Source organism: Nelumbo nucifera, chromosome 3 (genome assembly GCF_055504915.1).
Source record: "Nelumbo nucifera cultivar China Antique chromosome 3, China Antique-T2T, whole genome shotgun sequence".
Classification (NCBI taxonomy): domain Eukaryota; kingdom Viridiplantae; phylum Streptophyta; class Magnoliopsida; order Proteales; family Nelumbonaceae; genus Nelumbo; species Nelumbo nucifera.
The window spans coordinates 1,835,689-1,859,305 of NC_142651.1; the positions used below are offsets into that span (position 1 = coordinate 1,835,689).

At 40.7% G+C, this 23,617-nt stretch overlaps 1 protein-coding gene across 7 annotated transcripts in view; it reads left to right on the forward strand.

Annotated features, from left to right (window-relative positions):
• The window catches only part of LOC104592759 (uncharacterized), a 40,150-nt gene that overhangs the window by 4,887 nt on the left and 11,646 nt on the right, over positions 1-23,617 (forward strand). For all 7 annotated transcript variants that reach the window (XR_016084163.1, XR_016084164.1, XR_016084165.1 and 4 more), the window contains exons 3-4: positions 17,007-17,084; positions 20,981-21,138. Coding sequence is in view for 4 of the 7 variants with exons in the window: in XM_088901465.1 (XP_088757591.1) it covers positions 17,007-17,084; positions 20,981-21,138 (236 nt within the window). In the remaining 3 variants the exon portion in view is untranslated. The remainder of the gene's footprint in view (positions 1-17,006; positions 17,085-20,980; positions 21,139-23,617) is intronic.

Consider the following 23,617-nt stretch of genomic DNA (forward strand, 5'->3'; position numbering starts at 1 on the left):
TTCCCAAGTTTGGATATGGGTGGGACTCTTGACTGGTGGCAAGGGCTACTAGAGCCTCTCCTTGGAGATCCATACATGCCATCCTTTTTCTCCCTCTCTCAGTTTAAAGGGGAACTTGTGTCTTCCTTTTTTGGTCTCTTCTGAGTTTACCTTTGGTTTTGATTGGGATTTGGGTTTTAGAAGAGGCCTTAGGGACTCAGAACTTGAGGATGCTCTGGAGTTAGTTCAGATTTTGAATGGAGTGGTTTTAGACCCATCAAAAAAGGGATAATAGGATTTGGACCTTAACCCCTTCTAGCTTCTTTTCCTGTGCCTCCTTCAAGTATTTGGTGTACTGTGCTAACAATAGCTTCTAAAATTTCCCAGTGAAGGAAGTTTGGGGTAAACCGGTCCCTCCAAGGATTGGAGCTTTTTATTGGGAAGCCTTCTTGGAAAGATGTAATGCCTATGATTTACTTCAAAGGAAAAGGCCTAATAGGTGCTTGTCTCCACATTGATGCATCTTATGCAAGGCTAATGGTGAAAGCCCTTGCCACTTATTAGTTTCTTTTTTTTGATCAATAACAGAAATCTTTATTAATGAATAATACTTGTGAAAATTAATTACAGAAAATGGGGAGTTTAACTATCTTAACCCCCCAACATCAAAATGGCAACAAAATACTAAAAATGTGCCCAAAACAAAGAATCCTTAGCCACCCCTTGCTTAGCTAACTCATCAGCCATTGAGTTAGCACTTCTCTTCACCCAGCTGTATTGCACCTCTAAGTCCTTACACAGCCAATTAAACTTTTTCTTCTCATTGCTGTAGCTTCACAAGCCACTGATATCTCCTTTCAGCCACCTAATCACCACCTTCGAGTCCCCCTCAATCATAAGCATCTAATGCTTAATTCTTTTGCTCTTTGGATTCCTTCAAGAACTGCTAGAATTTCGGCCCTAAGAGAGTCACCCTCTCCAATTGGTCCGGAGAACATTGCAGTAATATACCCCTCCTCATTCCTGAAAACACCCCCTATCCCAAAGGGCCCTGGATTCCTTAAGCTACATCCATCAAAATTCAGTTTTATGAAAACGGCGGGAGGGGGGGTCCAAGTGGGACTACAGTTCCTTTTATACATAACAGCAGTAGCAACCTCTTTCCACTTTCTCAGCATGTCTTCCATAGAGAATTCAGAGAATATCTCCATTGATTTCAGCCAATGAGCAACCTCTTTCCACTTTCTCAGCAGTAGCAACCTCTTTCCTCTTTCCACTTTCCACTCACGGGGGGATTCCAAGTATACCCAAAAAGGGAAAACACCCACTCCCAAACAGTCTTGGTAATTGGACAAGTAACCATAATATGATAACCCGTTTCCCCATCAGCTTTGCAAAGAATACACCTATTGGGAAGTAAACAGCAGTTGGGCCTCTTTCTTTGAAGCAAGTCATTTGTGTTAACTCTTTCCAGGAAAATTTCCCAACAAAAACTACCAACCCGTGGAGGAATGGGTTTGCTCCAAATCTCTTTAACCGGGAATGACAGCCCAAGTGGAGTAGTAGGTTGGACTAATGCCTCAAAAAACAAAGCACAAGAGAAGGAGCTGGATGAAGAAGGGGTCCAGATTCTGGTGTCTCCCTTACTAGGGTTCAAGAAAACATTTTCAAGGATGGTTAGCAAAGATGACATACACCCCAAATCTGTATCCCTTATTGCCCTTCTCAACCCCAGATTCCACCCAAACCCAGAAGAAGAATCAGAAGGAACCAAGAAGGAGGAAATGGGTTCATTTTTCAAATCTGACAAAGCAAACAATGATGGAAATTGGTCTTTCAGGGGTAGGTCCTCAACCCAAATTTGCTCCCAGAATTTTATTCGATTATTGGAGTTCAAATTGTACCTGGTCCAAGGGGAGAAAACTAGAAGCAGATCATGAATGGCTTTCCACGGAGATACAGCAGTAGTCCTTGCCAAAATTCCAGGATCCCAGTCATTCTCATCCAGCCCATGTATGCTAGCCACAATCTTCATCCACAATTTGTCCCTTTCCAACAGGAATCTCCACAACCATTTCCCCAATAATGCCATGTTCATTTTCCTGATATTCCCAATCCCAAGCCCCCCTAGCTTCTTGCTCCTATTTACCACTTCCCACCTCACCCTATGGTCTTTCTTCTCCACTCCTGGTTCCCATAAAAAATCCCTCATTAATTTTTCTATCCTGTTGGAGACCTTTGTAGGAATCTTAAACACTGACATGAAGTAAATAGGAAGGTTGGAAAGGGTAGACCTAAACAAGGTGATTCTCCCCCCAAGAGAAAGATAATTTTTCCTCCAAGAAGCAAGTTTTTTCTCAAATCTCTCTACTACCGGGTTCCAAAAGCTTTCATTCTTGGGGTTATCTCCTAGGGGGAGGCCCAAATAAGTGATAGGCCACTCCGAGATAGCGCGCCCTAACACACCTACACAATCACTTACTTCCCTTTCCTCCAAATTCATTCCCACCACACAACTCTTATCGAAGTTCACTTTAAGATTAGACATCTGCTCAAAGAGTTGTATTGTTAGTTTTAGGTTTCTGATCCATCTTATATCCCCACCTTCACAAAATAGGATTGTGTCATCAGCAAACTGCAAGTGTGTAAGTGGTACTTCCCCCCTTCCGACTCTCCAACCTCTTATTAAGTCTCTAGAATCGGCTCTATGTAACAGTCTCCCCAGGCCATCTGCAATCAGAGTAAAGAGAAAGGGAGAGAGCGGATCACCTTGTCTTATTCCTCTCACGGCCGGAAAGAAATCCACCGCAGTTCCATTCACCAATATCGAGTAATGGCAACTCTTGATATAACCCCAGATCCATCTACACCATCTGTCTCCAAAACCAAAACTTTTCATTACCTCCACCAAGAAGGACCAGTCAACTAGGTCTAAGCCTTCTCTAAGTCTAGTTTGCAAACCACTCTCTTTTTCTTGGATTTCCTAAAATTCTCTAAGCTTTCATTTGCAATCAAAATTTGATCAGTGATCTTCCTTCCCTTCACAAAAGCTCATTGATTGGGTGTGATAATGGCTGGAAGAACTTTCTTAATTCTTAGAGACAAGACATTTTCAATTATCTTGTACAAACTATTCACCAAACTAATCGACCTGAAATCCCTTGGATGTGATGCCTCTTTCTTCTTAGGGACCAATGCAATGAATATGGAGTTAAAACCCGGATTAATGATTTCCCTCTTGTGGAACTCCTCAAAAACCAACACTAGGTCCTTCACAATATCCCAACAATCCTGATAAAATGCCATTGTAAATCCATCTGGGCTTGGAGCTTTCGTTCTATCCATTGAAAATACTACTTCCTTTATCTCCTCTAAGTCAAAGTTTTTCTCTAATCCCACTTTGGTTTCTAAACTAAGAGTTGGCCATTCCAGCCCCTCCACCCAAATCCTCTCATTTAGAGGCCTTCCAAAAATTGATTTAAATTGGGTTGCAAAAGCCTCTGCTATTTTTGCTGGTTGGGAAAGAACAACTCCATCAACTTCTAGCTTAGAAATGATATTCTTCCTTCTTCTAGTGTTTGCCACAGAGTGAAAAATTCTAGTGTTTTTGTCTCCCTCCTTTAACCATTTACATCTAAACTTTTGTCTCCAACTTATCTCTTCCTGCAATAAGAGATGCTCCAACTGCTTTCTAACCTCCATCTCAATTCTCTGTCTTTTTCTCCAAAAGAACCCCTTTTCTCCTTCAAGTCCAGTTCCTCAATTTGCTCCATTAAAGTCTTCTTTCTTTCCTCCACTCTTCCAAATTCCCGACGGTTCCACTCCTTTATTTGAGATTTTAGGAATTGAATCTTTTTGTGGAATCTCATCCCCTCCCATTCAACTGATAGATTGTGTTGTTCCCGCCATTCTTTGATCTTCTCTATGAATCCCGGATGGATCAACCACATATTCTCAAACCTAAAGGGAGCAGGTCCACCTCCTCTTATGTCCTCCTTACATGACACTATAGGCCAATGGTCTGAAGTGAGTCTAGGGAGTGCTCTAGAATTTAGGTTCCCCCAATGCTCTTCTCAATCTGTTGAGAACAAGAATCTATCTAACTTAGAGCAGATTGGGCTAGATTGAAGGTTGGACCAAGTGTAGATATTGCTTTGGATCAGGAATTCCTTAAGCTCAAAAGTATCCATAAATTGATTGAAATTTCTCATGCTGATTGTCACTCTCTGTCTGGGATTGTTGGTTTCCTCTGTGAATCTTACTACATTAAAGTCCCCCCCCACACACCAAGGTCCTTCCCATAGGCCCCTAATATCACTCAATTCTTCCCATAACCTCTTCCTCTTCTTATAGTCATTGGGGCCATATACATTTGTTAGTACCCATTCAAAACCATCTTCCACCTGCCTGAATTTCATAGAAATTGAATGATCCCCTATCGGTTCTTCCAAACTTACCACCGCATCTTCCTTCCACAATGTTATGATCCCACTCGAGGCTCCCCAAGATGGAGTAGCCACCCACTTTATCCCTTTAGAACTCCAGACACTTCTTGCCCATCTACTATCAAAGTCCATTCTCTTGGACTCCTGGATTAACACCACATCCGGATTGAACTTCCTAATTACTTCTTTGATAGTTGCTCTCTTCCTTTTATTACCCAATCCCCTCACATTCCAGCTTAGAATTATCATCTCAACTTTAGAATTTAACCCTAAAAAACCACCGGATATCTATTTGAATCCTTTCCTTCTATCCCCTCTCACCCCAAACTTATTATCCCCCTCGATATCTCTCTTTAATCTCTCCACTTCACTCAATTTTCTTTTCTTAATCTTGCTCTCCTCCTTTCTTTTTATTAAGGAAACTTTTAGATCATTTAGATTCTTCAGCTTACACCCCAGCTTTCCAACAAATTCAGCTATCGAATTATCCTTCCTAGTCTCCTTCCCTTTTTCATTTCTGTTCTCTCCATAGCTAGTCCTCTCCTCCATTCTAACCTCCTCCTCATTGCACACCAGCTCAAACCCATTTGTAACTCTCCTTTGTAGCTCATTTTCCTCGATTTCACCCATTGTGCTCTCAATGATTCCCCATATTCTTTCTTCCCTTAAAGTTTCCTCCATCCTCACCTCTCCCCCCTTCTTTCCTTGAGGACTCAATGTGCCTCCTTCTCATGGGCTTCTGAGACTGGACTGGGAATGGAATCTGGAACAAGAGAAGCAGAAGCCGCATCAGTAGCAAAAGCTAAATGAATAGGGTTAGCAGGGTTACCTGGGTTCGGCTGGGCAAAGGGAATTGGGATTGTAGGCGGACAGATGGTTGTCAAGCCCTGTGTGTCAAAATTGGAGTTTTCTGTCTCCTCGTTTTGGAGTGAAATATTCCCCGTCATTCTGTTTTCACAACGACTGCTCCCCTTACCCAATTGTTTACCATTCTGTGATGTATTCTTGCTCAGTTCTAGGTTAACGTAAGCTAACACCTCGGTTTTCCGTACAGCACTAGTGCTTGAGAGAGGCTTTTCCAGTTCTGAGCACCAGAATTGTCCCCCACCTCTTTGATTGTGAGTCTATCTGTTTTCAGCCTCTGTGTTGTGCATATCTGCCTCCTCATTCCCTTCTTGTTCTCCCACCAAATCTCCATGGAATAGGAGGTCCAAGTTTAGGGACTCCCTGTTATGGTCCTCTTGAGATCCTTCATCTTCAAAGCTTCCAAAACTTGAAATGTCGTCTGAACTCTCCTCCTCAAAGTCACTGTCTGAACCACAGCTTATCCACCCTTGGTCTTCTACATCCCTCTCTTCTTTCTTATCCCTCAATTAGCGCGGATTAGGGCGATCTGCTGCCCTACTTTCCTGTTCCTCAACACCCAGTCGAGGGACCCAACACAGAGATCGAGTTTCTCTCTCTGTTTGGCATTTTTCCTTTTGTTTCAGTTCGGCCAGCGCAGTTTTGGAAGATGATAAATGGGATTTTTCATCTATTATCTCCCTCTTTCTTTCCCGACCCGCGTAACAACTTAAGTGTCACGTGGGCCTCTAAGAGTGTTTATGCTATCCAGCTCACCCAATCTTCGAACCGGCTCAGAGTGTGCGCCCTGGTTATTACCATCTGAACCCAAACCCCCTCTTGTCACATCCCCTTCTGTTTTCATTGTACCAGTCTTCTTCTTCAGCCCCTGAAAGCCACGTGTACTCCAAACGGCCACCTCAGCATCTCCCTTTTCAGCTGTTTGTCTTCCCCAAAGCGACGCCTCAGCTTCTGAGGCAATCCAAACTTTGTACCAGGCACCATCCGAGCATATCTCAATCGAATGGGGCACTTGTTCTGGTTTCAGTCCTGCAACTCTAAGTTCCGCTGCTCACAAGCTCCTCTGGTTTATCTCCAACACTACTCCACCCAAGGTTTTTGCTATTTTTTCGAAAGTTGTTTCGTTCCAGAGGTGAAAAGGAAGTCCTAGCAACTTAATCCAAAAGCTACCTTCTTCTGGTTCGATTTCATTACAGATTGGGACCCATTTTTGTATCTGTACCAATCCGCCATCGATCTGTATCATGTTGAAGCTCCACTTCTGAACATCAACTTCCAGGATAGCTTTCTTCTCAGAGAAAGGCAATAGTATAGCATCACCTTCCAGCTTTAACTTTTGTGCTACTGCATCTAGGATTTTTGTCCAGTCCTTTACTTCCCTTTCAACCATTAGAACCATTCTGTGCTCCCAATTTTTCCTCCCTTCTTCAACTGTTAATCTCCGACGTATGGTTGAGCTTGCTACTGTTACTTCTTGACAGACAGGGGTCTGGTCCAGGTTGGTATTAGGTAACCACTGGGAGGAGGAGTTACTTCCCTTTGGTGATTCTTCTGCTGCCTCACTCTCAACTTTCAAGAGGAAAGATTGAAGACTGCCAGCAAAGGAGGCCCACCCTTGTTTCCTCAGACCTTCAGGCATGCAAATCATCTGCTTTTTATTAATGCCAAAGTGTTCTGAAACTGTGAAAAACCAGCCTCTCTCGTTCCTCTTCAGAACCGCTTTGTATCTTTTTCCAGAGTAGCCGAAAGAATTTTTCCACCCTTCTGCCTTGATTGAGTTAACTGTTCCATCTACGAAGCCTTTCAGCCAGAAACAGGCTTCCTTTGGTAAAAGGATCATAGCCCTGCTACCTTCCCTGACTTTTAGGTACTCTTTACCTCTTGCTTGTCCCTGCTCGAAGATGAATCTCTTCGTTTCAATGCTCAGATCTTTTCTCCACCTCCCCGCCAGCCTAAAACTTTCCTCCACTGCCATTCGTCTCTTCTTCCTTCTAACTCTGTGTGTAGTTTGTCACCCTATTTGTGTTCTTTTTTTATCAGCTTCTTGATTCTTTCATCTTGATAAAGGGTTGTTTACCGAGTGTGAATGAAGAGTTCCCTTAGTGTTCAAAATCAGTTTTCCGAGCGAATTATTTGGTTGTTTTGGTGTTTCTTTTTCTGAGATTTTTTGTTCTAGGTATTGGGAGATGAAGTTTATGAAGTTGGGATCAAAGCTATGCGTTCAGGCGAATGGCAATTGTATCAGAGTTTGAACTTTCCAGAAACGTTGCCAAACCTCCATGAAAACCTCACCCACAACTTGTAAACCACAACACCTTAACCAGTAACCCTGCTTCAATCATTACCCACTCTGTGAAAGCCACAATACCTTAAACCAGTAGCTCTGTTTTAAACCTTACCCATATCTTGTCCCTTCAAGTTGAATCCAAATGTTTTTCCTTTCACCATGTAACCTTATCCAGTGACGAACTGCTCAAGATAACTGAGCTGGGCAGGGGTTGCACTTACCTCACAAGATACAGCTTAGATTGGTTTGTTCATTTTCTACCACTTATTAGTTTCTTGCCCTTTCAGTTCTGATATTTGGGTTTGGATTATGGATCTATTTGGTTGCAGGTGGTTCCCTCCCCCAAGCATACAAGGTTTGTTTGCTGCTTCTTTCTTTAGGTGGCCGAAGAAAAGAGGTAAAATCATGTGGAGATGTTTGAGAACTGCCATCTGTTGGACTTTGTGGGAAGAAAGGAATCAAATAACCTTTTCTGAGAAAAAAAGAAAGAAAGAAGAGCTGATTGAAGTCATAACAATTAGGGTGATGCAATGGCTAAAAACTTTGGAGCTGTTTATTGATGTCTCTATGGGTATGCTGCTAAACAATTGGAAGGAAGTGGCCTCCTCTGTGCCGATTCAATCAATGGTGTGCCCTCTGTGGTCGCCTCTACCCTCGGGGTTTTTGAAGTTAAACTTCAATGGGAGTAGTCAAGGCAACCTGGGACCATCAGGTGTTGGAGGTGTAATCAGAAATGAAAGTGGGAAGGTGGTTGTATTATACGCAAGTCCCATTGGGTTGAGTGACTCTCTTAGAGCTGAACTGTTTGCATTGTTAGTAGGGCTAAGGAAAGCAAAGGAGCTGAGCATCCAAATTTTTTTTTTTGAGAAAAGTTAACAATTTTATTGATGAAAGGAGAGGTAAACAAGAGTGTGTACAAATACAAAAGAGGGGCTAGACCCCTGAGAATTACACAGGAGGACAGGAATCACAGTACAGAGTCTCTAGAATAACTCTTAATTTTGCTAGACCATCTGCCATTGCATTTAGTTCCCTTGGGATCCAGGTTAGAGAAACATTCAAAGGAGCCAGGAGGTCCCTTGCCTCTGATAGGAAGTGACGAAGTCTCCGAGGTCCAGTTTCCTGTTGTTCCAACCATCTTATAGTATTCGCTGAGTCAGCTTCAATTGAGAAGCTTTGGATATCCAGTTTGCTGACTAGGCAAATCCCTGTTAGAGCTGCTAACACTTCTGCCTTTGTTGAGTCAGCTATCCCAATCGGACCACTATAAACCCAGCATGTGTGGCCGTTCTCATCTCTTAGAATTCCTCCAATGCCGGCAGCTCCGGGGTTACCATAAGCACTTCCATCAAAGCTGAGAGTCCAGATTCCTTCCCTTCTAACTAAAGGAGCTCTGGTAGAGAGTGGGGTAGGAGGGGAAGAAACCAGGAAGTTATATATGTTTCTGCTGAGATCATTGATACTAACTCCCGTGAACTCCTCAGAACTAGAGGCCCACAAGTTGCAGTAGTGGTTGATGTGGTTGATCAGTTCACCTTTAGATTTGGACCTATTTTCAAACAGCCGATTGTTTCTTTCCTCCCAAATTCCCCAAAGAACAGTGTGCAGTATTATCAGACAATAGGTCTTACCTCTCTTGCTCAGACCTATTCCTTGCCACTGAGAAATCAGATCCTGCAGATGCTTAGGAGCCACCCAACTGAAGCCGACTAACTGAAGAAAGAAGTTCCAGATGCTGCTAGCTACTGGGCAGTGTATGAAGAGGTGGTCTGTTGTCTCTCCTTCACATAAGCATAGTGTCTCTCCTTCACAAGTGTTCACTCGCTGCAGACAAGCTTCTCAAACAAAGAAACTCACTCTTGAGGGTATAACCTTGCACCAGATCTTCTTGTGAGGGAAATCACTGTCTCGAGTATCTGCAACCAGAGCTTTGAAGAAAGACTTGGACGAGAACTCACCTCCAGGGTGGGGTTTCCAGACTCGGGAATCTTGGGAATTTGGGGAGATGTAGGCTTCACTAAGAGAAAGGAGTTCAGTTAGCTCACTGATCTCCGGATCCCTTAAGGGTCTTCTGAAGTTCAGGTTTAGGTTTCTTTCATTGCTGGATATGGGAAGGCACTGGGAGATGGTTGCACCCTTATTTATAGTAAGGTTGTAGAGCCTGGGATACAGATCTGCTAACGTGGAGTTGCTCCACCACAAATCCGTCCAGATTTTTATTCTATTACCGTTACCCACCTTGTATCTAATGAAAGAAAAAAAGAGGTTGTGAATAGAAGAAATACCTTTCCAGGGATTAGAGAGAGCTGATCGGTTTGATTGGAGATTGCAGTCCCAACCATTTGCATTTAACCCATACTTGCTGGTGATGATAGTTGTCCAGAGAGAATTTGATTCCGTGGGGAATCTCCACAGCCATTTTCCAAGAAGGGCAATGTTTTTCTCTTTTAAATGCCCGATTCCTAATGCCCTTTCTTGACACCTCCACCTTCCCAAAGGAAATCTCTTTGGATTTTCTCGATCTGTGATCTGATTCTTGCAGGAATCTGAAATACTGATAGGAAATAGACAGGCATGTTCACAAGGGAGGCTTTAATAAGAGTGATTCTACCCCCTTTTGATAGGTAGCAGCTTTTCCAAGTAGCTAACTTCTTTTCACACTTTTCCACCACAGGTTCCCAAAAGCTTGAATTTTTTGGGTTACCTCCTAGTGGCATGCCCAAATAAGAAAGGGGGAGATTTTCCACTCGACAATTCAGAGTTTCCTTGAAACTTTCCATCAGGGACTCTTCAATTTGGTTTATTGCTGCTAGGCTGCTCTTAGAGTAATTTACCTTAAGCAGTTCAGCCCTAATACTAGTTCAAAACACTGGAGCACTCTTTTCACATTTGAGATGTTCTCCAAATTGGCTTCTAAGAATAAGATGACATCATCAGCAAAGAGGAGGTGGGAAACATTTATGGCATCTCTTCCGACCTCAAAACCTTTGATTAAATTGAGGTTTTTAGCTTTCTCCATAAGCTGGCTGAAAACATCCATTACCATTGTAAAGAGGAACAAGGAGAGGGGACACCCCTGCCGTAGACCCCTGCTGGCCTTAAAATAACCTTTAGGCTCTCCATTGATCATGATCGAGAACCAGGTAGAACTAATACAGCCTTTCATCCTCTGCAGCCATTTTGAACCAAAACCCTTCAAGTTTAGAATCTGGAGCAGGCAATCCCAATCAACCATATCATAAGCTTTTTCAAGGTCTAGTTTCACTAGAAGGCCCTTTCTTCCACTCTTCCTTCTCTCTTCTATGGCTTCATTTGCAATTAGGATGCCATCTACAATCTGTCTTCCTTTCACAAAAGCAAACTGGGTTTGCGAAACGAACTCTTTTAGGACTTCTCTGAGTCGTTTTGCAGAACACCTTTGCCATTATTTTGTACACACTCCCTACTAGACTTATTGGCCTGTAGTCTTTTACTTCCAAGATACCATTTTTCTTTGGAATGAGGCATATGAAAGTGGAGTTAATTCCTTTATTGACCACCCCCGTGGAGTGGAATTCTTTAAAGACCTCCAGAAGGTCCTCTCTTACTACCTCCCAACAGATCAGGAAGAAGAAGATCGGGAACCCATCAGGCCCAGGTGCTCTATCTCCATCCATATCAAAGGCTGCTTCTCTAATTTCTTGCTCTTCAAATTCCCTTTCAAGCCAAATTCTCTTGTCTTCTGCTAGAGTCGGCCCTTCCCAGTTTCTTAAGTTAAAGCACCTAGCCCTTTCCTTGGAGTAAAGAGATTTGAAGTGGTTTAGAAAAGTCTCAGTGATCTCTACATCTCTACTTCCCTATGGTCCACCTTAATTTTTGAGATAAGATTCTTTCTGCGCCTACCTGATGCATAGCTGTGGAAGAATTTTGTGTTGTTGTCTCCTTCCTTTAACCATCTGACCCTTGACCTTTGCCTCCAAAAAATTTCTTCTTTTCAGATTGCCTTTTCCCACGAACTCCTTAGAGCATCTCTCCTGCTTCTTCCTTCTCCATCCAGGTCTCCTGATTGCTCTTTTTTGTCCAACTCTTCCAGCTCCATGAGGATGGCATTCTTTTCTTCTGTGAATGATTTGAACTCTTCTCTCACCCAGTACTTCAGTTTTCTTTTCAAGAATTTCAGCTTTTGCAGCAATCTGTACCCTGCCCAACCTTCAGCTTTACATTCCTTCCACCATAAAGCTACATTTTTCAGGAAATCTTTGTGATGAGTCCACATCTTCTCCAATCTGAATGGGTGTTTTCCTTTCAAAGGCAGATCTGTTCTCAAGACTAGAGGCCAGTGGTCTGAAGTACAGGGAAGTCTGATTTCTTGGAGGAGATTTGGAAATTTCTCTGCCCAGTCCGAGGAAACCAGAAACCTATCTAGTCTGCAGCTTATTGGATTCTCTTGAAGGTTTGACCAAGTGAACTGTCCGTTGTGGAGAGGAAGGTCATAGAGGTTGTACCTCGATATAAAACTGGAGAATCCTCTCATGCTTCTAGTTGTAGTTCTTCTGTTGGAGTTTTCTTGAGGGAACCTTGTTACGTTAAATTCACCTCCTAGAACCCAAGGGATTCCGTCAAACTCGTGGAGAGCATCCAATTCCTCCCAAAAACTTTGCCTGTCTGAAGGTGCATTAGACCCATATACTCCTGTCAGAATCCAACTAAATCCATCAGACTTATTGGTGAAAAGGACAGAGATTGAGTACTCTCCTCTGTCTATTTCAGTACCAGAAACCTCCTCTTCACTCCATGCTAGGATAATTCCCCCTGAGGCACCTAAAGCTGGAAGAAAGACCCATTTCTTGCCACGGATTCCCCAAATTGCTCTCAGAAGCTTCCTATCCACTTCTTTTTTTTTTTTGTTTCTTGAAGGATGACAATATCTGGTTTTTCTCTTCTCAGGGTTTCCTTTACCAGACATCTTTTTAGTTGGCCTTCCAACCCTCTGACATTCCGGCTTAATAATTTCATTGAGCTGCTATTGCTGATTTTCCCTTAACCGCCCTAGGCCTTGTTGTTTTTTGATCTGACATTCCCCATTGAAGTCTTCTTAACTCCCTTTTTGAGGTCCTTTTGCCAATGGTCACAAATTCAGCCTTCTGATCTGCTTCTTCCCCCTTTTTTGAGTCCTGTCCCTTTTCTTTGCTTATCCCCAATTTCCTGGCCATTTTGGTAACTTCTCTTCCCGGGTTGTTGTCCCGTCTGTGTCTATCAGAACTGAGCTGCCTTTCCTCTGACTTTTTGTGGGTTCTTGGGTTAATGCATGGTTGGGAGAGGTCTCCGTTCAAACCTGAAACACAAAGGGAAGAAGTAAAATGAGCCCAGATTTGGAGACGGCAAAGAATGAAAGACAAGCGGGGTATGGGAGGGAGAAAAAGAAACTCTGGTTCGAAGGCTAGATTCTCGTCTTCCATCTCTCTCTAGGCTTGCTGGTTCACAATCTGTTCCATATTCAGGGTGAACGAGGAGTGTCTGTTCGAGGATATCCATGATGCCCCATGCTTCCTTTCCAGAAAACAGAGCTTTAGCCCTTGAGAACGCCACCTCCCTGGGGTCTGGTTCAGTCTCTGTTTTGTAGGGACTTGCCTCTTCTTCAGATTCGGATTTGTCTGCCTCGAGTGGAGAGGATGAGCTTGGCTCTTCTTCTGGAGATGAAGGAGGCCTGAAAACCTCCCTGTTATGTTTTCCTGAACTTGGGGGAGTTTCAGGCATTGGCTCGGTGAGAGAGGAAGAGGTCTCAGGTGGGCTTGGGCCTGGCAGAACTTCTCTCGATCTTGACAGATGGGCTTTGGGGGAGGTTCGGTCCAGCACTTATTTCTGATATGGGTCCGTTAAATGAGGCCTGTTTGGGGGCCAGCCCAGATTCTGGTTCAAAATTGAATTTTGAAAATTCAAGTCGAGAGGGGGTTGGCCCGCCTTGCTTTTTTGGCTCCTTTTTTTATAGAGCCCAGAAGAAGCTTTTTTAGGTAACTCTTTAGGTTTCTCCAAAAGGGCTTTTTCTGCTGGTTTCCTTCCTTCTAGCTTACGAAAGAACCCCGGAAAGCTTTTTGTTCCTGCAGAGTCTTCAGCTCCTATTTTGGGAAGGGGGAGGTGAGTTGACTCGGCGGGTTAGGGAGGAGACTCGGTCGTCTTCTCCACTTCGACTGAGAGGTAGAACCAGACTCCGCGCTCTAACAGAGGAACGGAGCGGGGAATCGCATGAACTCCGCGGCTTCTCCACCGCTCTATCAGCATCGATGGGGTGGAGATTTACTAGCTCATGAGAGTGAAGATTGGCCGAGAGACCTAGCATCACTTCCCTCCAAGAAAGAGCTTCATGCTTGGTGCAAACGAAGGCTTGCTTCCACAAACCGAAGGGCTTATCTTGGTGAATCACTGAAATGAAAGCAGACCCTCCTGTCTATATAACTTTGCTTTTCTTCTGAAGCTGAGGGAAAAAATTTATAGAGAGGTCAGGATGGGCGGGATATTCCTTTGGAGGGGAGAGGAGGTTCAGCACACTTTCAAATCTCGTCCAACCTCCGCTAGAAGGCTTTTCAGGTAAACAAATGTTTTTCCATTTAAGGTTTTTTTCCAAACTGCTCAAGCGGATGAACCTTCTCCACTTGTTCTCTTGGGTCTGAATGAGGAGGGTTCTGCCCTGTTCAGTTCGATATTATTCCCTGAGGTTTTGATTCGTATCTCTGATTGCCTTTTGAATGAAATTTCTCTACCACTTCACCTCTTCGAGAGTTAAAGTCAATCTTGTCCAAGCTCCTCTGCTTCTTTCCGTCACCTCTATCAAGCTATGTCCCTCTGAAAGAGTTTCCAGATCGAAAGTCTTCACACCGGTCGCTACTGTTGTCGTCGGAAGTTTTTTATCCATGAGTTGAGTGCTTGTGTTCAGTTCACTGAGATTGACTTCAGATAAAGTTGGGCTGTAATCTTCAGTGCTGAGAGCGCAAGTGAAGGATCCATGGAAGCAAGATGCAGCTGTGTGAAACTGTGAATAAATATAATATTATCCAAAAATTGGTTATTGAAGGAGACTCATGGCTAGTGTTAAATTGGTTAAGGAAGGGTAATGGCTTTTGGATCTATGCTAATGAGAGAAGAGAGGTTAAGTGGCTGCTGAGGGGAGTGGAAATCCAGGTTCATTGGGTGAAAAGAATTGCAAATGCCTTTGCTGATAACTTGTCCAAACAGGGGGTGGGTAGGAGTCAATTGTTTTGGGCAATTCTGTAATTTTCTTGTTATTTGGGGGAGAGTTAAGTCATTTTATCTCTCCCTGAAATTTTGTATGTATTCTTGATTTTTTTTAATAATATTGAATTCTGTTATTGATCAAATAAAAAAAAAACTCTCCTGGGGTATTCTTTGTGTGCTTCTTTCTTTAAATCTCTAACATACAATGGATCTGGTTTGGTTGGCTTTCTTATCAAATTCCCTTCGAATGGACCTATTCCACCCAAAATCAGAGTTTTCTGTTGGAAAGTTTTATATTTGAAGATCAATTCTTATGAGACTTTGTACATGAGGAGACCTGATTGGGATTTTATCACCTCATAAATGTTTCCTTTGTGATGCTAGTGGGGAGTCTGCATTTCCTTTGAAGTGCTATTTAGTAGTTCCTTTTTTCAGCCACAAACGAAAAGGAGGAAAATACTATGGGGATGTGCAAGAACTGATACCCTATAGTCTATTTGGGAAGAAAGAAATGGATGGATCTTCAAGGGCAGGGGAACTACCAAAGAAACTATATTTTTATAATATCTTCTGCAAAGTTACAAATTGGGTGAGTACCTAAGAAATTTCTCTTCTTATCAATACAAGTATTGTTTGGGTCTCACCAAGCCAAAAATTAGGAATCCAGGACCTTCGGGTATTGGAATCTTGAAAAACAATTGTGGTTACTTCCTTGCTATTTGCTCTGGACTCATAGTGGAAGGAGATTCCACAAGAGCAGAATTACTGTCTCTACTCCAAGGATTAACATTATGCAAAATATAGAACTTGCGAATTGTTGAGCTTGAAGGTGAATCCAAAATGTGGTGGGTGGGTTTGTTAAGGAATGATTCCTTGGGGACTTGGCAGCACTGGCATACTTTATGACAGACAAAAGAACTTGCTAGAGTGATCACATGGTCTTGGACAAATAGAGCAGAAAATGTGGTGGCAGATCCAATGGCAAGAGCCACAAGACAAGGGGTTAATAGGGTTCAGTTCTTTGTGGGGATGATGATGTATTTCTTTTCTTGTAAAAGGGGAAAGGAAAATTTCTAAGTTGAAAAAAAGGAGGGGTTAGGTAGAGTATACTAGCTTAACTACTTTTAGGAGCTAAGAGCCTCAGACACTTGTAGATATCATTCTTTACCACATTTAATAGAAATTCACCATTACTCATAAAGAATGAAAAACAAAAAGTAAAGAGAGTCACAATATTACATGTACAATTACGGAGGGATCCATCATTAATATTACAAAGTATGAGAACTCATAGAAAAAATAACTAAATTCATCATGATTGTTAGATCAATGGGAAAATTGATGAAAAGATCTTTCATTTTTCATTCTTTATTGAATTACTTCCAATTTCCATGACAAAACCAAAAAGAAACTATGCATTGAGGTTATGAGAAGGTAGAGAATAGAGATTGCAACTGCTTCTCTATCTGGTATTCTGGTAGAAGATTCATGGTCAAGCATTCATGAAAGTGGTTGTGTTTGCTTTTCAAGTTGTCTTGCCCTTTTTGATAATCATCTAATTTCTGCATTAGGTGCATTCAAGATGAAGAATATTTGCAGCTAAGAGAGATAGCTGCCTCTTACACCTTATTTGAAAGTCGGAAGAAAGGCCAAATGCTGTAAGGATTAGATTGTTTAATCCTTTTCCCTCAAATCCCTAATAGACCTTATTTTACTATCTCAGGCCATTGTTCTAGTGAAATCCCTAATGCCCATTTTGTCCCATAAAAGTTTAATCAAACTCAGATGCATACACATAATTGAATGGGATTGGTTCCTAATGGATTGAATTAGGTAAATCCAAATTCAATCTGGTTAATAAATGGTCTGGCATAAACTCTGATTTGAATTAGATCAGATCTAAATCATATTCCTTTATAAGCATGTCATTTCAACAGACACTAGTAATGAAATTATTGCATGATTAAACAACCTTTCCCATTTGACTCTTGCTAAGACTTCAGGATTACAACAAATCAGAAGCTTGGGTCCAATTCTATTGAATAAATATGGAACTTCTACTTTATTTCTGAAACCTTTTCTGCATAAAGCTACAATAGCAATCAAATAAATAGAAATTTTAATTAATTGATGCATCAATGTTTATTTGGGGAAAAAACGGGCTAATATAGATTCTTTTCATATACTTACAAGGATTCATTCCATTACTTAACATTCTGCAGGTGAACAGGTTTTCCTGGACTGCTCAACGCCATCCCTCATTTCAAACCAGATTGTGTCCTTTGGTAGCACTAAAACATGTAAGTTAAATGTGCCACTATGCACCTCAGCTATTTATCAATATATTTATACCTATCCTGGCATCCTGTAGCTTTTATTTTATGTTTTTGAATATCCTTGAGTTCCAGGTCCAATCCTACAAATTCTTTGGAAATTCCTTGGTTATGTAGTTGAACCTGGAATACTTTTTTCTATGAAGCTTGTATGTCAGGTTGATTTTTATTATTCTTTCTTATTTGACTTCCCTATAAAAATCTCTTACTTCATGTATAATATATATTGCTACTACTACTACTCAAACTCCTCAAAAGCCTTTCTAGCAAACTCCTCGCCACCCTAATAAAACAGACCTAGGCTCTTCCCAATTGCAACATCTTTGTCCACTATTTTTTGGAGGGCTCCTTGACCTAATTCCTTATCATTACTATTATCCTTTTGCATTGTCTGCCTCACCTCAGAATCGAGATCACCTCCACGCGAAGTGTTTTCCTGATGCTCCTTCGGCTCCAGGGAGGCTAATGACTGAGACCGTCTCAATGTCCCCCAATGATCCATACCATGCATCCCATTATCTCTTGATGTAGGCGCACCTGGCCCGAACCAATGGGACGACACCACGTATGCAACAGCAGCATTCAGAGTGGACCCAATCAAGGCACGCACAGAGCAGAGCTCAGCATGCATTCCAGAACCAATAGTGCGGGGTCACTTGGCGATCTCGGGTGACCGCGCTCCTCGCGTACGGACTGCATATGGACTGTCCGAGCACACCTACCTCCAAGAAGCTCAAGTATAAATTGGGGGCAACCCCCTCAAGGTAAACATCTTGGATACTAGAACACAGATCTAAGGACTCTTAGACTACTTGTGACCTCATCTAAGTGCTTCAGTCTCAGGCCTCATCCACCTCATACTACCTTGGACTAACTTGACCGTCGTAGTCTCTGCCTTGGGTACTCACCCGAGGCCTCTGATGCTTTTCCTTTGTCACTCCTCGTAGGACGGGCCTACCAGCCTTCAGCCCATCCAAGCCTCAAATGACTCATCCTCGCCTCGGCTCGGAAGAAAATTGACAGTGTTGCCCCTGGCCAATTCTAGGTAGAAACATCTCTTAATCTTTTTCTCCTATATACCCATTTGAAATGTTTTGTAGGGCCTGCTCCTGTCAGGCCCAATTTTAGCCTAGCGAAAATCTTGGTCACATGCACAACATTATGATTTCTCAAACTAGGCACTTTCTTTCTTGTTATTTCATTGGTTTGATCCCCCTCCACTTCAGGATTGCTCTTTCTACCCAAATTGACACCCAACTTTCCAATCGTCACCTCCTCATATTGCCGAACATCCTCGTAGCAATCGATTTGGTTTCTGGTCTCCTCATGTCTGCTTTTTTAGGCCCTACTCCATCTCCTCCTCAACCCCTACTCCATCTTTGGCCCTGGCATTTTGAGTCTCCAACTTCATGCTCAATTCCCTGTTATCAGTAACAATGGGACAAAAGCATCTATATGTACCATTGAAGTTAGAACTTTTCATTTTATTGCCTTCCTCATTTTCTCCCACCTCTGCTCTCTCCAAAATGTCTTCCACGCTCCCCTTACTACTAAGCTTGTGAAGTTGGTTCACCCCCTCTCTAACTAACAGAAGTTGCTCGCCACTATGAGAACCTTTCTCAAGAGAAACTGTTCTAGTCCTGTCCATTGCCCTTCCTTGTGAAATGTTGGTTTGAGTAGCCACTAAGGTTTCTTGGGAGTCAAACTTCTCTGGCATTACCTCAGTCTCCAAGGTCCTAGATTCGCACAAATCGCCTGAATGAACAAACTTAGTGATCACCCACTCCCAAGTCTCTTCTTTTTTATTTTAACAGGGTGAGGAAATCAGTTTTTAAAACTTATTGCCTTTTTCGCTCTTAGCTGCTTGTTCCTGCCCACCCACCCTTAGGATGAAACTACATCGCCTCTGACCGAATTTGATGGAAAACTTGCTTTTTTTTGCCCACTTTCTTCAAAATAAGATTCTCAGAGCTAACGACTAGGGAAGACAGTAAACGAATGTTACCATCCTCTAAGGGCCTACTAAATGAGTTAGGTCCTCGATGCACCTGACCACTTAAACCCTCACGTGGTCCCCTCTTATTCAAAACGTCAACCCGGCCTGGTTCAAAGAATTGTTCTTTCTTCTCACATTAGAACTCCTAGACCCAAAATGCCACTTTATGTTTTTGTTATTAATTGGGCCCATACTCGAGTCTGATGTGGACCCTCCATGGGATTCATCAATATTCGAATTACTACCCCTCTCCCTTTCTCGAATATCAAGACCATTTGAAACATCTTCACTTTCGAGTATAGACCCCAAACAATCCTTAAAGTGCAACCTTTCAGATACCAAAAATGCTTGCCCCTGCAACCTTTCCACTTCCCCCAACCTTCCTTTTCCATGTGTCACCCATCCTACTTCAACCTTTGAACTCTTCCTCCACAAAGACGTTTCAAATTTTGTCAAACACCAGACTTTTAACCATAAGTCGTCGGAAAAGAGATCAATGACTCGAGGAACATCACTCGGCTTCAACCCCGAAACTTGAACCTTCACCGCCTTTAGATCTGAAATATTGTATTTAATAATATTTCCTCCCAAAGTCTTGATTATTCTGTCAAGGGAAACTTTGACCCAGAGATTAAATGGGAGTCCTAAAAATCTTATAATGAATCTCTTCGCTCCTCAAACGGAAAAACAGAAACCGGACACTCAAGCACAAACTTTTCTGTGATGCTCTCCAATATTCTTCCCCAACCTGTAACCTTTGTAGCTGCAAAAAGAACCAGGTCGGTGGTTCAACTATTTGGGTCAAATGGGGTAACCCATAATGTCATAGTTAAATAATAAAATTTAAAAATACAAAAATACAAAAGATAGAAATTTTTGGGTACATCTGTAATATTACATAATCATATTAAGTAAAAATAAATATGATAAACAAAAAATTTTTCTATTAATGATTTATCAAAAAAAATTCTTTCTATTATTGATGTGTATGAAACATGAAGTTTGAAAACTTCCAAAAAATGAAACCATTTTTCCTGTCTAGATGACGGGTCAACAGTCCACCCTTTTGGGTCAAAAGAGTCAACCCATGTTGTTATAATTAAATAATAAATATTTCAAAAAATAAATAATGTATACTTAAAAAAGACAAAAACACAAAAAATACAAAATATAGAAATTTTATAGTAAACATTTATGCACATATTTGATATTATTATATTCATCATATTAAGAAAAAAGTGTGAACAAAAGAGTGTGAGAGTGAAGCCATGTATCTCTTTTGTTTATTTAAGCTAGTTGTTGTGTGAGATTAGGGTTTGAAGAAGAGTGTGAGAGTGAAGCCATGTATCTCTTGTTCTCATAGTGGATATTTTATCTCTCCTCCCGTTGATGTAGGCTACCAAGCTGAACTATGTTAAATCTTGGTGTTCTCTCTATTTCCTCTTCTTTTGTTTTCTCCTTGATTTGTTATTCTATTCTATGTTATTTGACAAGGACAATATGTTTTGGGTAGTGCTGTAATTTGATTTTGTCTTTTGGATCAACACCCTACACAAGGAGTGGACAGTTGTACTCTAAACTAAAAAGGATCTTTAATGAAGTTACCATTTCCAATCAAAAAAATTATGGATGCATTCAGAAAGACTTGGTTACATTGGATAATGCTGTTCATGGTATAGATAGATTCTGATTGATATATTCTTGATTAATTGTGCTGCATCGTAATTGGCACTTACAGATTGGAAAACGCTTCAGATTTACTCAAGTTTTCTCTATCTACAGCAAGCATTTTTGCCCCTTAACATCATTTTGAGCCAGTACTTTTTTTTGTTTATTTTGTTCTCTATAACATTTGCACCTTCTGCAGATTTGGTGCGAACAGAGCTACCAAAGGTCATACCTCCATCATACAGGGGTACCGCCATTCGCTATCTCTATCATGTCAGAAGCATGTTATCTGGACGATGGTTGACTTTGGAGAATGGTCATCCTCATCAAGAGTCCCTAGAGAATCTGATTCAGCTGGTTAGTTTTGATGATTTTTCTAGTAGCTCTATAGGGTTTCGGTCTTTCAGAGATGGATTATATTTTCATTTGTTAGTTTACTAGAGAATGACCCCGTACTAAGTACGGGGCTAGTATTTTTTGATAATTTTTATTTTGTTTAAACAAAAAAGGTCTAACTTATTATTATTATTTCTTTATTTTTTAAATAATATTTGTATTTTAATATTTAGTTAGTTAATTATTACTGTTATTAGTAAGTATTTAATTAATGATTTTATTATCATAATAATTATTATAATTAAAATTTTTATTGTAAAAATTTAAAGATTAATCAAAATGTAATATTTACTTAATTATTTTATTAAAGATTAATATTATTTTTAATTAGTAATGGTAATTATTATTTTCTTATATTTTTATTAATATTTAGTATTTAATTACTGAGTGTTGTTGTTATAATAGATTTTCTAATTACACTAAATTCTGGTAATTTACATAACTTTAATGCACAATCAGTTTTTGAAGTTTACTATTTAGTTATCAAAAATTAAATTAAAAAAAACTAATATGGGTCTTACATCTTTGTAATTGGCAATCTATTCTGACCTATTTTATTTGAAACCGACTATTAATTTATGTGTTTTTAATTTGATTTAAGATATTAAATGAGATCTTATTGGTAAACAATAACGCACTTTATCTGGTATGTACTATTTATCTAATAAATCTATTTTGAGTTATTTATTTTTAAAGTTAAATTAGGTTGCTTCCTAAAAGTTAAATCAAGTTTGTAATTAATAAAGTATTTTCTTTTTGAAAAAATCATTTAAAAACAAACGTGGGTTTATGGTAATCTTTTAATGGCTCCCACCATTTGTATTTAATAGATTCTGGGTAAACATGTGTTAAGCTAATAAATAACTATCTATTGAGAATGTTTAGGAGTGAAACTACCCACTTTTTGAATCTTATTTCTTGAATTAATAAGATGCCATGTGTCTGAATGGTGGTAGTGGGTTGTAAGCTTTAGCAACAGCTTCTAAGAAAATGACACGTGTCTAGCTTTCTAGAAAAATGAGAATGCCACATGTCTGAATGGTGGGGGGCTGTAGCTTGCTAGTGGGCTATGGGCATTAGCAAGAATATCTCATAAATTGCCACGTGTCTAGCTTTCCAAAAAATGATAAAGCCACTTGTTTGAATGGTGGTAGTGGGTTGTGGGCTTTAACAACAACTTCTCAAAAAATGCCATGTGTTTAGATTTCCAAAAAAATGAGAAGGCCACGTGTTTGAATGGTGGGGGGCTGTAGTCTGAAGACCTTTAATATATATATATATATATATATTAGATTTGCATCACTACAACAGTTCATTCTCTTTATACTTTCAGATGGTTGGGTCACTTGTTCTGTGCTTTGGTGTTTCCATTGACCTGCATTTCCTTGATTTAGTATTTTACTTTCATGGATCCAACTTTTGGTTCTAGCCCATATTCTTTCTTGATTTAGTTTTTCTTTCTTTCCTAATATATGTGCTAATATTTTACCTTTTTCCATTGTTTAAATGGTGTATATGATTATGGAGAATGAATTTGTCAGAGTTGGTTTTTTTTTGGATGATGTGTTTTGGAGATGCTGATCAAGCATGAGAATCACTTTCTTCAGTTATGTAATAACCAAAGGTTCTCAATTTTGTTCTAGGTTTTATTTCTGGCTGTTTGATACTTGATGACACTTGACATTTATTTGTATTATGCAATTGGGTCAGGAATTGAATAGTGTAGCCTACTCATCAATTAATAGATCTGTTGATTGAGGAATTGAACCCTTCCTTAGTTGGCACCATCAAACTGAACTTGGGTGGTTTTCTTTTGGTAATATGAGCCCAATCAGATATAAGTGGTGAATTTAGAGGTTATCTAACGTTGTCCCAGCTGGCTGGGGTCTTGGGAAGGGTGGGATGGATATAAAACTAAGTTTAGTATTTTTTTCGCACAAAGTAGCCTCTCTCAAACTCGGACCTTCATTCCTGTACTTGTCAACCTGAGATTTTTCCATTACACCAAGCAATAGGCCTGGTCACAATTTCTGTCTACTCAGGTCTAATTGAGCAAGGGGACTTAATGAGGGTGGAAACGATATCACCTATATGGGTGCTTCATTTGACAAATTCTTTGGCCTGCATGTTAATTTGGGTAAGGAAACTCTCAAGTGGCAATCAGATGGATGCAAGGAGGAGAAGCCCTCGGTCTAATTCTGTTTTCAGGTGCACTAGTTGGGGAAGAAGTATATAGGGACACTTTAAAAGCTCTAAAGGGTGATCTTTAAGGTAATAGAGATGTATTGGGTGAATCCAGAATGTGGCTCCCATGTTTATGGAACACTAGCGTGTTCACTCGTGATTGGTCATGTAGCCTGGTTTTCACACTTGTATTTGCAACAGATCATGTGTGTATTTGTGTATAAAGAGGTCTAGCTTCAAAACCAGCCATGAGCTA